This window comes from Triturus cristatus, chromosome 4_2 (assembly GCF_964204655.1).
Source record: "Triturus cristatus chromosome 4_2, aTriCri1.1, whole genome shotgun sequence".
NCBI classification, from domain to species: domain Eukaryota; kingdom Metazoa; phylum Chordata; class Amphibia; order Caudata; family Salamandridae; genus Triturus; species Triturus cristatus.
The window spans coordinates 806,670,709-806,686,553 of record NC_140586.1 but is presented as its reverse complement, the minus strand read 5'-3'; the positions used below and the strand labels follow the sequence as shown (position 1 = coordinate 806,686,553).

The following is a 15,845-nucleotide window of genomic DNA, read 5'->3' as shown; positions in this document are numbered from 1 at the left end:
AGGGCTGTCAGCCCAAAAGATAATGATCAGGCATCAGGGGAAGCATACTTCCCAATCTCCTGCCCTTCTGGCAACAACTTCAGAACTCCTTGAATGCTACTAGAGTGAAACACAACCATCTGGTAGGAGGCAGACACAGTCACTTCCTTCATAGGTGGCAGATCATCTTATCTGACAGGTGTGTTCTTCAAATTGTCCAACGGGGCTACGCCCCGTTATTCCTTTTCCACCCATCACACCTGCCACCTATATCACAGACAGATGATCTATCGAAAACTGCTGTCCTAAATCAGTAGGTGAAGGCTATTTTCGCCAAAGGGGCGCTCCCCTCCGTCGACGTCAACCAGGCGACGATCAACGTCGAGGCCCAGATCCACACCGAAGCCTTGTTGGTCAACTTCCAGTAGACTTTCGCCTTCGGCAATGCATCGCCCGACGTCAAGACATCGGTCTCTGTCAATATCTGTTCGATCAATGCCAGGAGGCCAAGAAACAGACTGTAGCTATAGCAAGTTGTATTCTCTGTGATTAGAATGAGCGCAAGTTAAAAAAAAAAGATAAAATGATATATGAAAATACCAAGAATTATATAAAGGTAGTAGTCCAGAAAGATAAAACTGGAGATGGTGCTTAAGCACAAAGAAGAATATACAATTTCCCAAAAATTTGAATTACCTCAAATTAATGGAAATGCTGAAGGCTGTAAGCACTAGGGACAATAAACATCAGTCCAGGAAATAATACGTAGATTAAGGGTTGAGAGTAAAAGGAGCATGAAGCTCAAAATGTTTAGGGGAACGTCCAGGCCAAGCAATTCAGGGATAAGGTGGTGGGAATAACTAGTAGAAAAGAAAATGAGCAGACAGAGGAAGAGCTCTGGTACGGGCAAGAGAGCAAACCACTGGCAAACGTAGCAGTCAAAAGTAATGAGAAGCTAGGCAGAACTCAGGAAGAACAACAAATGTTCATAAAAAGACTAAGGGACAAAATAATGGAGGCTGAGAGGGAAGTAAAAAGAGTAGAAGAAAAACATTGCCATAAGAACAAAGAATGTTGGCAAGAGGCTAACCGAGTGTAAGGGGAAATATGAAAACTAGTAGATGGGGTAAACTGGCGAATTTAGCAGGCTACTGATAACTAAGGAGTGCAACGGGTTCACTGTGCAATACCCTTATAGGGCAAGTCACACTACTGCGTCCAGGAGCCCTATTCTCTTTCACGAATTATCCAGGCCAACTGTAAGAACTCACGATTTACATTTCCAATGTGCTTTACTACTACTACCAATTCTTTCTATGCACATCTTTCTGTATCATTCAAGTCTACACAAAAGACCTGTAAAATGCCATTAAAAGATAACAGAAACAATCAAACTGTGTTCCAACACTTACCTTTGCACATGTTTGAATTGAACACTCGGGACAGTATTAAATTTGTGCTTCTTAAAGTAGGCTTCCTAAAAGGAATACATAAAAGTATAACATTTAGTAAAGTGAAATCTCATTTCACATTCACATGACATTTAAAGGTACAATTAAAGTGCTTGGCTTATTGAGAGGTGCAGTTACTGAAAACGTTAAACACTTAAGTTTCGAAAATTAAATCGGAACATTTACTGCTCATTATGTTACTTCTCTATAAAATTCATCAGGGGTCATGGGGTCCAAATGGCAATACAAAACCATTCCAAGGAAAATCTAGGTGTGCAGGCTCCAGAATATATCTCGAAATAGTTCATACATATTGATGTTAGATACGATATTTCTATATGCAAGATTTCCATAGAATCGCCCTTCTTGCTTTTAAAGAAAAACTGAAGTCCTAACAATGAATTGACCTTTTTGCAGGTGATGGAGAAGTGCAAGCACTTCACTCAATTATTATAAACCTGAATCCTGATTGGAATGGCAATCATTGAAAGCCTATTTGATTTAAATATTCTGAAATTATTTGTTGGATAAAAACGTCATCTTCGGTTGATAAATGTGGGCTTATGTCTCAAACAATTGATAACTCTGGGACATTTTCCTCTTCAGTTGTAGGTTGGCCAAGGTAATGCAACAGCTTTAACCAGTACCAAAAACATTAAGTATTGTTGTGATTGTTATTATGTTATTTTGAAAGGTTACAACACACCAAGCTACAATTCAAATTACACCAAACTTTACTGCTGCATAGAGTACTATTCATCACAATAAAAGCTGAAATTCTTTGTGTTCTCTCTTACATTACAATGTAACGATTTCTGCACATCAACAATAGTTCAAATACAGAATTGTCGGCAAACTAATTATTCATATGCCTTAAAAGCTTTGTTAATATCTAGTACCTTGCCTTTTCAGTGCGTGGCATGTGTGGCTCTGTGACGATTTAGTTCTGCCTTGGAAGTGATTTAGTGGCGTCACCCTGCACCAATGTCAGTTTCTACTGGACTCCTTCCGCGTCCTTGGACACAGAGCATAAAACAATGCGTGGCACCAGTGAGCAGATTTCTAATTTGAGACTTTCTTTAGCAGACCACTCTACAAAACTAGGCGGTGTGAGCACAGTGAGGAAGGGAGGGCAGTGAGGAATCTACAGTGAGAGTGTCAGCCAGACAGAGCATTAACAAAGGTAAGTAACTTGGTCTTCTGATGGATACTTCTAACTGCAGATTCCTAACATTTACAATAGATATGGAAACAATTCCGACCAAGATGGAAGGCCTGTGGAGTGTCAGACCAGAAAGCCCTGCAGGGCTGAATGGGGAAAATGCACTGCTCATTGGACAGGCTGTCAAGGTAGTAGTGCTTTCTGAATGTGTGCACGGACACTCACATCACGGCTTGACTGATGTCAAGGATAGGCACTCTGTGTGCCAATGCAGTGATATCAGCCCTGGCCCAGGTGGAGTGAGTGGAATGGGCCCCTAGTTTTTCCGGAGGCTGCTTTTTGGCCAATGAGTACCAGATCTTAATTAAGAGGTCTATCCACCTTGACAAAGTCAGTTTCTGTACTGCCTTATCTTTCGTTGCCCCAAAAAAACTCACAAAAACTGATTGTCTATGGTGTGATTGAAGGTAAAGCTTAAGATCCTTTTGGGGTCTAATCAATGGAGTTGTTCCCCCTCTTGAATGGCGAGGTGGGGCAAAAAACATTAGGAGGGTGATAGATTGTCCAACGTGAAAACCAGTCAAAACGTTCAGCAAGAACGACCTGTACACTGCAGCAGCAGTTTGTCCCCAAGAAAAAGAAATAGGTTGTGTAGGGCGAGCTTCAAAAGAGCATGGAGCTCACTCATGACGAGCTGAAGTGATCATGACAAGGAAGAGAGTGTAAAGGCGCAATGAGCAGCTGTGGGTTGGCTCAAAGGGAGTACACAAAGAATTTCAGGACCAAACTGAGGTGCCACTGTGCATCGGGAACTGTTGGGGGGGGGGGGGGGGGAGCATGAGCGTCAAACCTTTAATAAGACGCATCAAGTGACTTAAACAAGAATGTTGGGTATGGTTAATGCAAAACAGTCGAAAGGGCCACACAGATAACCCTTTATGGTGCCCACTGCCATACCTTGCTGAACTTAAGACAGAAAAATCTATAAGACATGTGACAACTTTGCTTGTAACAGTTCTATGCAGCAGGATCAACGCTAGGCAACAAATTTCTCCCAGCGCCTAGCAAATATGGACTTTGTGGAAGGACTTCATACTGCAACAATAGATTCCACAACCTCAAGAGACAGGGTGAATGCAGTTATCTGTTGCCTCTCAATCTTCGCGCATGGAGGTTTAGATGCTCATGCCTGGTAGTTCCAGGTACTATACAATCCTAGCCCAACACAGAGCCACTGGGATTACTTGGGTCTCGTTGGTACTGATCTTCTTCAGAACGCTGAGCAGGAGACACAGAGGCAGAAAGGTATTTATGAGTCCTGCGCTGCACTCTGCCTGAATGAGTCTCCTATAGAGATAGTCCATGGGAACTGCAACACAAAGAAGCTTTGACACTGCACATTCTCGACGGTGGTGAAAAGATCCAGCAAGGGCTCTTCCCACTATTGGAAGATGTCCTGTGTCACTTTAGGATGCAACCGTTATTAATGATTGGTTAGGTATCGCTGGCTGAGCTCGTCCTCCCAGGTGTTTAAACATCCGACCAAGTGGTTGTGCCAGTACTACACGGCGGTGGTGTGGTCTGTGAGGAACTATATTAGCCTCCCCTTGATTGACGGTAGGAAGGCTTTCAACTCTAGGCGAAAGGCCCACAACTCCAACAGGTTGATTCAGTCTGTTTTCTGCTGGAAACCAGGGTCTACTCATCTCCAACTCTCCCAGATGACTACCTGAACCCAGTCATCTCTTTTCTTAACACCTTAGAGGTGCTTGTAAGGTGGAAGGCGAGCATGGCAAACTGGAAATGCTCCTTGCCTACCCTAAATCGCCAGTAACATCTGTGGGACTGCAGGACGTGTACATGAAGGTAAAGGGCAAACAGAACCTGGGCATGAGTGAGCATCTTGAACTTGCCCTTCCGCAGGAAAGTGTTCAGAGGTCGAAGATCTAAACTATTACTAAGGCCTTCACTGATTTCCTCGTACCGAGAAAGGACCAGTCTGGATTTCAACACATGTTTCTCACTTTACAGATCCTTTGACCAGTAGACCTTTCACCTATTGCAACAAGATGGACCGGTACTTTTCTGAAAGCCGCTCCAATGTGGGTTGAAGTGCTGCAGGCTGGAAAAAAAAAGAAAGAAAGGGCATAGCCCCGCTGAACGACCTGAAAGACCCATCTGACTGAATAGCTTGCAAACCCTGGAGGAAATGAACTGTTGCTGGGTCGCTGATGACCAGGTGAACTCCGGGTGCATCAAGACCAAAAGGAGAATCAGCTCATCGATGAGACAGAAAGAGCAAGACCAATTGGCACCTTGAAGCCTTCATAACTTTACCGAGTATAGAGTTGCGAGATAGGGACGAGCCCCGTATGGCATTCTTGTGCTTTCGATTACATTTTGACTTACCTGAAGAATTTGACTGCATAGAGGATCAAAAGCATGCTCGACATTGAGAGCGTGAACGAGTCTGTGCTCTCGACTTCGAACAGGAGTGGGACTTGTGTGGTTTCTTCTGATGTTCAGTGATGTAAAGAATCAATGCACCATCCCTGATTGCCTTTGTGTTCATGAGAGCACATCAGTCACACAACTTTGAGTCATGTCTCAAGTTCAACCACCAAATACATACGTGGTGCAGGTCTGTTACAGACATTTGTTTTCGACAGTCACAATAAGGTTTAAATCCTGCAGGTTTTGGAAGGAACTTGGTTCCCTTGCACACTGGTCACATTTTTGAGAAAAAAACTTGTCTCCAAATCAGTATTCAAAGACACGGAAAGAAAGGAAAGGACATCAGCATGCGGGGGGCACTTATGCGTGGCTCTGCTCCGTTATTTCCAGGGCAGAACCAAGTCAACATGGAACAGCAAGTCACTACCTAGCAACGCACAGGAGCACTAGCACTACTTTGAATGTTTCCGGGTCCTCTCTAGTACCTGGTGATAGTCTAAAGGTGAGGAATCTGAATTGCAATCTAGTACCTGGTGATAGTCTAAAGGTGAGGAATCTGAATTGCAAATATATTTTATATATATATATATATATATATATATATATATATTACCTACTGGCGGTCGCCAGTAGGTAGTTATAGTTAGGACCCCTTTTCCATAGGAAATCCGCAACATTCTATTTTGAATAACTTTGGCGCCGGTCGATGAATCCTCGCGAATTTCTCAAAATAGGTGGGGCGCTACGCTCCGCTCCTACCCTGAAAGTCTCGGGGGGATTCGTCAAGCGGGGGCTGAGATAAAAGGGGGGTCCCAAAATGCGTTTTTCCCATGCATTTTTCCATAGGACCTTTAGAACGAGCTACAGCCCGAACGGCTGAACAGAATTACTAGAAATTTGGCAGAGAGGTAGTCCCTATGTCAAGGAAGTGCCTTTTGTAGGTTTGGTGTAAATCTGTTCAGTAGATTCTGAGAAAATAGCCTTTAAATCAATATATATATCTGAGCCCGCTTACCGTACGCTTACCGTACGCGTACGGTGGCGTGCGCGAGCGCGATTCTGATTGGCTCTTAGATCTTAGTAAACATTCGAATCGGCCGAAACCAGGAAGCGGCGTCCGCCATTTTGTCTCTCGCACTGAGTGTTATTTATCAAACATGATGCCCCAAAACATGTTACGGGGCTGTTTTGACAACTCCCTCCCACATAGTCATGTTGAGGGAGTCCCCAAACATCCCCCAAGAGCAAAAACGGTTTTATTTTTTTTTCGGCAATTTCGCCGAGTACGCTTACCGTACGCTTACCGTAAGCGTACGGTAAAAAATAGAAATAAAAAAAACACTATCCACACTTACCCCACCCCCTGTGCTTTTGGTGGCCGTAGGCCACCAAATGTGCAGGGCTTATTACATCAGTAAAAAAACTATATTTTGGCAACATGAAATTATAAAATCGAAATAAAAAAAACACTATCCACATTGACCCCACCCCCTGTGCTTTTGGTGGCCGAAGGCCACCAAATGTACAGGGCTTATTAAAGTTGATAAAAACCGTGCACGGAACGCACTGCGTTAAGTGGGCGCGCACGCCTCGAATGGCGTAAAGTAACTTAGCATTTAAAAAACCTTGCAAATTCACTGAAAAAACCATAGGTTTCACACATGTTATAGTTAGCGGAAATTTTACTGATAAAAAACCAATGAAATTGCCCCGTTATAGTTAGTGCTGGCAACTATAACTCACGCGACCGCAATCTTCTGCTGATGACATATGTGTCTTTATAAAAAAAAATATTTGTAATATATGTATAGCTAAAAATGTATGGAAGAAGACATGGGCAAATAAGTGTCTAAATACAGTATTAGCATCAGCAGAGGATTGCGGTCGCGTGAGTTATAGTTGCCAGCACTAACTATAACGGGGCAATTTCATTGGTTTTTTATCAGTAACATTTCCGCTAACTATAACATGTGTGAAACCTATGGTTTTTTCAGTGAAATATGGAATATGCTACTTACCAGTATGCATCTGTTCTTGGCATGTAGAGCTGCAGAGTCACACACTGAGGATAAGATCGCCATCTGGTGTTGGGCTCGGATGATTGCAGGTTGTTGTTGTCTTCGGAAGAAGCCTTTGGTCACGAGGTTGGTGACTCCTCCCCTGGACAACAGTGCGCATGGGCATCCACTCCATCGTCAGATTGTTTTTCGCCATGATGGGAAAAGATGGAGTGTATAGAAATGAAAGAAAGGATGTCCATGTGTAATGTCTAAGTAAGACGGATGCTGGAACAGATACAGGTCCCGGGGAGGCGGGCGGGCGTGTGTGACTCTGCAGCTCTACATGCCAAGAACAGATGCATACTGGTAAGTAGCATATTCCGTTCGAGGCATATGAGCTGCAGATCACACACTGAGGATAGATTATACAGCAGTGCTTCCCCTTAGCGGTGGTCGCCTGTATCCGTTGCAGCAGCTTGAAATAAAGTTTTTAGGACAGCCTGGCCCACGGAGGCCTGTTGTTTGGCCTGCACATCAACACAATAGTGTTTAGTGAAGGTATGCGTGGTAGACCACGTGGCTGCCTTGCAAATGTCTTCTAAGGGAATGTTACCTAAGAAGGCCATAGAAGCCCCTATTTTACGGGTGGAGTGCGCCCTTGGGGAACTGTAAGTGTACGTTTAGCCTTGAGGTAGCATATTTGGATGCATTTAACTATCCACCGGGCTATACCTGATTTGGAGATTGGGTTGCCTTTATGTGGTGGTGCGAAAGCAACAAAGAGTTGTTTTGTCTTTCGAAAGGGTTTTGTCCTGTCGATGTAATAAAGCAAGGCTCTTTTGACATCTAAGGTATGTAGGGCCCTTTCAGCTACGGAGTCCGGGTTTGGGAAAAAGACCGGTAGCTCTACTGATTGGTTAAGGTGGAAAGGGGAAATCACTTTTGGAAGAAATTTAGGGTTTGTCCTAAGAACCACTTTGTTACGGTGTAGTTGTAAGAAAGGTTCCTCTAGTGTAAGGGCTTGTATTTCACTTACTCTGCGTAGGGAAGTGATTGCGATAAGGAAAGCTACCTTCCATGTTAGGAATTGTAATTCACATTTGTGCATAGGTTCAAATGGGGGACCCATGAGTCTTGTTAGAACTACATTGAGATTCCACACTGGTGCAGGTGGCAATCTTGGGGGAAGGATTCTTTTGAGACCTTCCATAAACGCTTTGATGGCTGGTACCTTAAAAAGGGACAGGTGTTGCCTATTTTGCAAGTAGGCTGCCAAGGCTGCTAGGTGTAAACGTATAGAGGAATACGCTAGATTGCATCTTTGCAAGTGTAGTAGATAGCAAATGATGTTTTGGATGGAAGCGTCCAATGGATGTATGTCATTATTAGCGCAGTAGATGGCAAATCGTTTCCATTTAGCGGTATAACACGCTCTAGTAGTAGGGCGTCTGGCTTCCTTTATGATATTCATACAGTCTGGAGGGAGATTGAGGTAACCGAACTCTAAGACCTCAGGAGCCAGATCGCTAGGTTCAGTGTTTGAGGATCTGGGTGTCTGATTTCTCCATGGTTCTGGGTTAATAGATCCGGGGAGAGGTGTAGTCTTTGATGTGGAACTAAGGATAGTTCTAGAAGCGTGGTGAACCACGGTTGACGTGCCCAAGTGGGAGCCACTAGTATTAGTGTTAGTGACTGTTGTTTCAGTTTGCGTACCACAAATGGAACTAGTGGGAGAGGCGGAAAGGCGTACGCAAATCTGCCTGACCAGTTCATCCATAGGGCATTGCCCTTGGACTGTGGGTGTGGAAATCTGGCGGCGAAGGTTGGGCATTTTGTGTTTTCGGGAGTGGCGAACAGGTCTATGTCTGGTTGTCCCCACTTTTGGAAGAAGGGGAGTAGAACCTTGGGGTGTAGTTCCCATTCGTGGATCTGCTGTGTGTGGCGACTTAGGAGGTCGGCCACTTGATTGTGGATCCCTGGGAGATGTTCTGCTAACAGATAGATGTTTTGGGGAATTGCCCATCTCCAGATTTGCTGTGCCAGTTGGGACAGTTGGGGAGAGTGTGTCCCTCCCTGTTTCTGTATATAATACATTGTCGTCATGTTGTCTGTGCGTATGAGGACAGTTTTGTTCTTTAGGTGAACTTGAAAGGATTTTAGTGCTAGGAACACTGCTAAGAGTTCCAGGTGGTTGATGTGGAGCAGTTTTTGTTGACTGGTCCATCTGCCCTGAGTGGTATGGTGAAGGAGGTGGGCTCCCCACCCCGTGAGAGATGCGTCGGTAGTTAGCACAACTTGTGGAAGAGGCTCTAAGAACGGTCGCCCTTTGGACAGGTTGATGGTGTTCCACCATTTCAGTGAGCGAAGTGAGCGACTGTCCACCAACACCAGATCGGTAAGTTGTCCGTGAGCTTGGTTCCACTGTTGTGCTAAACATTCCTGTAAGGGACGCATTTGAAGTCGTGCGTGTGGGACTATGGAGATGCATGACGCCATCATGCCTAGGAGCTGCATGAACACTCTTGCTGGAAGAGATGGATGAGTTTGAAACTGAGAGATGAGATTTTGTATACTGGCTATCCTGGCAGTGCTGGGATAAGCAATGGCCTTGGATGCATCTATGGTTGCTCCTAGATACTGATGTAAGTGGGAAGGTTGTAGGTGGGATTTGGGGTAGTTGATAGTGAATCCCAAATCGTGGAGAGTTTGAATTGTGCGATGAGTGTGGAGAACGCATTTTTGGTATGTATTGGCTTTTATGAGCCAATCGTCCAGATAGGGGAAGACATGGATCTGTTGTCTTCTGAGGTGCGCTGCCACGACTGCTAAGCACTTGGTGAACACTCTGGGTGCTGTTGTTACTCCGAATGGGAGAACTGTAAATTGATAGTGTTGCCCATCTACCACAAATCGTAGATATTTTCTGTGAGCGGGATGCATAGGGATGTGAAAGTATGCGTCCTTGAGGTCTAATGTGGCAAGGAAGTCTCCCTGTTGTAGGAGTGGGAGGACTTGTTGGAGAGTGGTCATATGAAAATGATCCGAATGTATATACTGGTTTAGTAGTCTGAGGTCCAGTATGGGCCTTAGTGTTTTGTCCTTTTTGGGAATGAGGAAGTATAGAGAATATACCCCTTTTCCCTGATGTTGAAGGGGGACTGGTTCTATCGCATGTTTTTGTAACAGGGATTGAACTTCTTGTTTGAGGAGAGAGAGATGATGTGAGGACATTGGGCGTTGTTTGGGTGGTATGTTTGGGGGGGATTGTATGAGTTCGAGGCAGTAGCCAGACTGGATAATTTGTCTTACCCATCTGTCTGTGGTGATGGAAGTCCAGACAGGTAGGAATTGTTGGAGTCATCCCCCGACCGGAGTGGAATGGTCTGGGGGGAGTGGTGGCAAGTCACTGTTTGGTGGCTGGGGAGGTGCGGGTGTTGTTGTTATTGCCCCGCCCTCGGCCTTTGTTATTGTTTCCCCTATAACCTCCCCGGAAATAACCTCTGTTAGGGGATGTTTGTCCAGAATTTTTAAAGGTGGACGTGGTCTCCGTTGATGTGTTTTTGGAGCCTCCTCTATAAAAGGAGCGACGAAAGGAACCCCGGTTTTGAGGAGACTGCAGTGCTCCCATAGACTTGGCAGTTTCATTATCCTTCTTCATTTTTTCTAATGCAGTATCCACTGCAGGGCCAAATAACTGCTCTTGGTTGAAAGGTTGAGCCAGAATTGCGGTTTGAACCTCCGGTTTAAAACCGGAAATACGGAGCCAGGCATGTCGTCTGAGTAAGACGCTAGTATTGACCGCCCTAGAAGCAGTGTCTGCCGCATCTAAGGCGCATTTAATGGAGGCATTAGATATTAATTTGCCTTCTTGAATGAGGTCAGTGGCCTGGGACTTAAAGGGTTCAGGCAGATGTTGCATAAGGTCCTCAAGTTGGTCATAATGTGCCCTGTCATACCGAGCTAACAGGGCCTGGGTATTGGCAATACGCCAGTGGTTCGCCGCCTGTGCGGCGACTCGTTTGCCTGAGGCCTCTAAAAGCTTAGACTCCTTGTCTGGGGGGGGCGTTTCTCCAGTTGTCTGTGAGTTAACGCGCTTCCTGGCATTTGATACGACCAAGGAGTCTAAAGGGAGCTGGGCTTTAATGTATGCAGGGTCCTGCGGGGCTGGTCGGTACTTTTTTTCGATGCGGGGGTTGAGAACCCTCGCTCGAACAGGGTGTTTAAAGACGTCAGTGGCATGCTTTATAACCCCTTTAATCATGGGAAGTATATGAACAGTTTTTTGTGACTGCTCAAAGGTATCGAGGAGAAAATCCTCCTCAAGGGGGTCCGTGTGCATAGTGACACCATGGAACGTTGCTGCCCTATTTATTAGTTGGCCAAACCCTAGGTGGTCATCAGGAGGGGAGGGCTTGGAGGGGTAGGTAGTGGGGTCAGGCATGTCAGGCATTGGATAAGACCAGTCATCTACCGGTGCTGTGTCTGGAAAAGTAAACGGGTCGGTTGGATCAACAGGATCATTAAATAAATCAGGGTCCGCCCCTCCCCCTAAGTCATCATTATCATCCTGTGGAGGAGGTGAATGATAGGGAGGTGGTAAAGGAGAAACAGGAGGAGGAGGGGGGGACGGGTTAGAAGGTAAAACAGGAGAAGAAGGACGAAGTGGTGAAGTGGCACAGTCCTTTTTCCGTATGGGAGCTGGGGGAGGTGTAGTGTCCAGCTTCCGTTTTTTATATGGGATGGCAGTCACATGTCCAGTGTTAGGATTGATGTAGATCCGCTTTTGAGTAGGATCTGGTCGAAAAAGTTCATCTGGCTCCGAAGGTGGTGGCGGCGACGCCCGCTTCGGGTCTTTATGAGCTGTTTTTGGTGTGGACGTAGTTTTCGGTGCCGATGATGTTTTCCGTGCCGAAGGATGTTTCAGTTCCGATGGATTTTTCGGAGCCGATGGAGTTTTCGGTGCCGATGTATGTTTCGGTGCCGATGTATGTTTCGGTGCCGAGGGACTTTTAGGCATCGATGTCGAAGAACGTTTCGGCGCCGGTGGAGACTTCGGTGCCGAGGAACGTTTCAGTGCCGAAGGAGATTTCGGTCTCGAAGCCTGTTTCGGTGCCGACAGTGGTTTTTTCGGTGCCGAGGGTGTTAAAGGCACAATCACATGAGGTTTGCTCGAGCCCGAGCCACCTACAGGCTTAGATGTCTTCGGAGCCGGGCCCGAGGGCGGGGCTTCTGAAGAGGATTTCCGGTCGCGACTGGGCCCAGCTGGCGGAGTCTTGACCACTGTCTTTTTGGATGGGGCAGGGGCAGGGGGGGTGGTACTCACACGCTGCCCTGGAGTGATGAGGTCATCGGAATCGTCGGCCTCGGACACGATCTCGAGATCTTCGGTGTCGTCTTCGGGAACATCTTGAGCAAAGATGTCCTCCGGTTCTGGAGCTGGTTTGGCCATAATATGGCGTCGAGCTCTTCGGTCCCGGAGGGTCTTCTTCGAACGGAAAGCGGCACAAGCTGGACAGGTGGACTCGTTGTGTTCCGGCGACAGGCAGAGGTTACAAACCTCGTGGTGGTCACTGTGGGGGAACTTCGCTCCACACTGGGGGCATTTTTTGAAGGGTGTCCTGTCCATCAGCCGCTTCCGGAACCGGTCCGAGTTGATTTCGAAGTCGATGGAATGAAGATTAAGGAGTTAAATTGATTGCTAGAAGTTTTCTGCTGGAGCGGAAAAAAGTTCATCCGAACCCAATGGCGGAAAAAAACAATCTGACGATGGAGTGGATGCCCATGCGCACTGTTGTCCAGGGGAGGAGTCACCAACCTCGTGACCAAAGGCTTCTTCCGAAGACAACAACAACCTGCAATCATCCGAGCCCAACACCAGATGGCGATCTTATCCTCAGTGTGTGATCTGCAACTCATATGCCTCGAACATATATATATACATATATATATATATATATATATATATATATATATATAACCCTATTTAAATATGGAGCTCAGACCACACTGCCGATTCCCTTTCTAACGGTTCATTACAATACTAAAACAACTTACGTCAATATTAAAAAGTAAACCCAACTAAACATTACACCTTCTAAAAAACTAAAGCAAAAATAATAGCGCTTTCAATTAGAATCTATAATAAATCCAAAAATTAAGATGCCAGCACTATTATTCTAGTACATGGGACCTGAATAATGTTTCAGCCAAATTACTCACATGGAAATAGCCATTCATGTTGAGGCCCACAATGCCAAAGTGGTAAGATCGTGATACATCGGGAATAATGCACTCCCGTCCTTTCCGCTGCTCAGGCATTCGCATCCACATGTCCCAGTCCCATAGCTGTCAAAAATAAGAAAGACAGTTACATTCTGCGGCACATTAAAAGTGTGTACACAAACATAGTTGCAATAAATGTAAGTAGAGTCACCTGTAGTGCCTGCTACTTCAGAGATGCTCTGCCATTTTACAGATTCAAGAAACTTAACCCAAGACAACAGTACTACACTATCCATAGTGTGCCTTTGGCTTCCCGTGTTGACTGCACCCTACAAGTATGAACGTGAATGTGCAAAGAGTGCCAGATCTGACCCAGTAACTGAGGTCTATTGGTAATAAAATAAAAAAGTAGATCACCAATCTGCTGAGGTAACTAATGGTGACTACAACTTTCCCTTATTCTTACATCAAGCTCGCCTCTACTCCCACGCTGGGAGAATACGAACAGCTTTTTATGGGCAAGGTTAGGGAGACTGCACAGACAATCCAAGGATCTTTTCTAAAATGTCCATGTATTTATATGGCGATTATTATCTAAATAAAGTCGATATATAAATTCTCAAAACAGGTGTTTAGAAAACACTACAAATCATCTTTGACTTGGGGAGATGGGAAAGAGCCTTGCGGTAAGTTCCCATTTGATAGTCATAAGCATGCGCAATACAGGTACAACCAACCAAAAAAAAAGGAAATGCATCAAGGTTTTACTGCAGGGTTCAGTTGCACTATAAAATATTTATTAAAAAATGACAAGTACAACATAACTCACCAAACAGAAGATATTTGTGTAAGAAAAGTCAAAGTAGATTTTCTATTTAGACAGGTCAAACATTTATCATCTACATAGTGTCCAAGATGAACAACCTTGAAGATTTTCCTCCTAACCATGAAGACGAATGCCGTATGCATGAGAAGTCCTACTATTTCTCTGAATAAATGTATGTTTTTGAAGCAGCGACAGCCTGGAACTCGAAGTCTACTTGTCAATGTTGTGGCTGCTAAGATAGTCATCTGTGTAATCAAAATACTGAATTCCCATAGAGGGACTTAAAACTAGGCTTTGAAGGTCAAGCAAATGATCAGTCCCCAAGAGAGTTCCTGTGATCGGGCGCACTGTCTTGGTCTGCGCCTGGTGCATGCAGCTAAAAATGCACTGTGGCGGAAACCCGGGTAGCACATCCTAAATGTTACACAGGCTCAGGGCTCTAAAGATCCCAGGTAATCAAGCCTCGAGTCTATGCTACCACATTTTCATAGAGTCATTTTTGTCTCAAAAACATACAGTAAAGACGTATTGAATAAGTTACCCATATTCAAACGACGCTCTTTCTGGAGATACTCTAGCTAATAGCAGAATCCTCACCTGTAGAATATCTCCAGGTGCCAGACTGCATCCAAAAGATTTATACATAGGCCCTTTGCACCAGCAGGTGGTGTTGTGCAGCTCTGCACAGACAACGCTATGCAGACATCAGTTTTCTTCTCGACACAGCCCACACCATCAAAAGCAGAACTCAAAGAACCAATCATTTGTACCAATATGCAGATCTCTAATTTGGTACCTTTTCAGATGGAAAAGAGTCCATTACACAGCATAGGGAGGCGGGTGGTGGCAAGGAATCTGCAGTTAGATAAAGTATACACCAGAAAGAGCATTAAGTAAGGTAAGTAACTTATTCTGAACGATATTTCCAACAGCAGATTCCATACCTGTTGTATAGATAGCAAAGCAGTATGGCCCACCACCGTGGTGGGTTTGCTGAATGACTTAGACCATAATGTCAGGATTGAAGAGCCAAAACTACCTTCCTGTCGAACCTCGCTGTCAAGAAAATAATGCTTCGTGAACATGTGCACTGAGGCCCATGTTGCAGCCTGACAAAAAACGACAAGTACAACATAACTCACTAAACGTAGGCCATTGGGTAGTGAGAAAAGTCAGAGTAGAATTTATATTTAGACAACGCAAATGCTCATCATCTACACGGTGCCTAAGATGAACAACCTTGAGGCAGAGTTCCCTCCTAATCATGAAGACCAATGATGTATTGATTATGCTACTTACCAGTATGCATCTGTTCTTGGCATGTAGGGCTGCTGACATTCATATCTGTGCATAGATCGCCGCCTAGTGTTGGGTCCGGATGAGTGCACATTGTTGTCCTGGAAGAGTCTTCGAAGTATCACGAGATAGGTGGCTCCTCCCCTGGACTACAGTGCGCATGGGCATCCTCTCCATCCTTAGATTGTTTTTCGCCATTGTGGCAGTGATGGAGTAGATATAGTAAGTGATGACCATGCTATACAGAAAATACTGAGTGCTGCAGCCGCGACAGGCGCCGGGGAGGAGGGTGGGCGATATGAATGTCAGCACCCCTACATGCCAAGAACAGATGCATACTGGTAAGTAGCATAATCAGTTGGAGGCATTTGGGCTGCTGAATTCATATCTGTGCATAGAATATATAGCAGTACCTCCCCTAGAGGCGGCTACCTGTGCCAGCTGCAGCAGTCTGG

The 15,845-nt window shown here is 45.2% G+C and overlaps 1 protein-coding gene across 1 annotated transcript in view; it reads right to left on the bottom strand.

The window, feature by feature from the left end:
- Positions 1 to 15,845, bottom strand: part of POMGNT1 (protein O-linked mannose N-acetylglucosaminyltransferase 1 (beta 1,2-)) — a 344,012-nt gene that overhangs the window by 73,032 nt on the left and 255,135 nt on the right. The window contains exons 16-17 of the mRNA XM_085602754.1: positions 13,266 to 13,391; positions 1,392 to 1,456 (exon numbers count right to left, since the gene is read on the bottom strand). Of these exons, the coding sequence (XP_085458880.1) occupies positions 1,392 to 1,456; positions 13,266 to 13,391 (191 nt within the window). The remainder of the gene's footprint in view (positions 1 to 1,391; positions 1,457 to 13,265; positions 13,392 to 15,845) is intronic.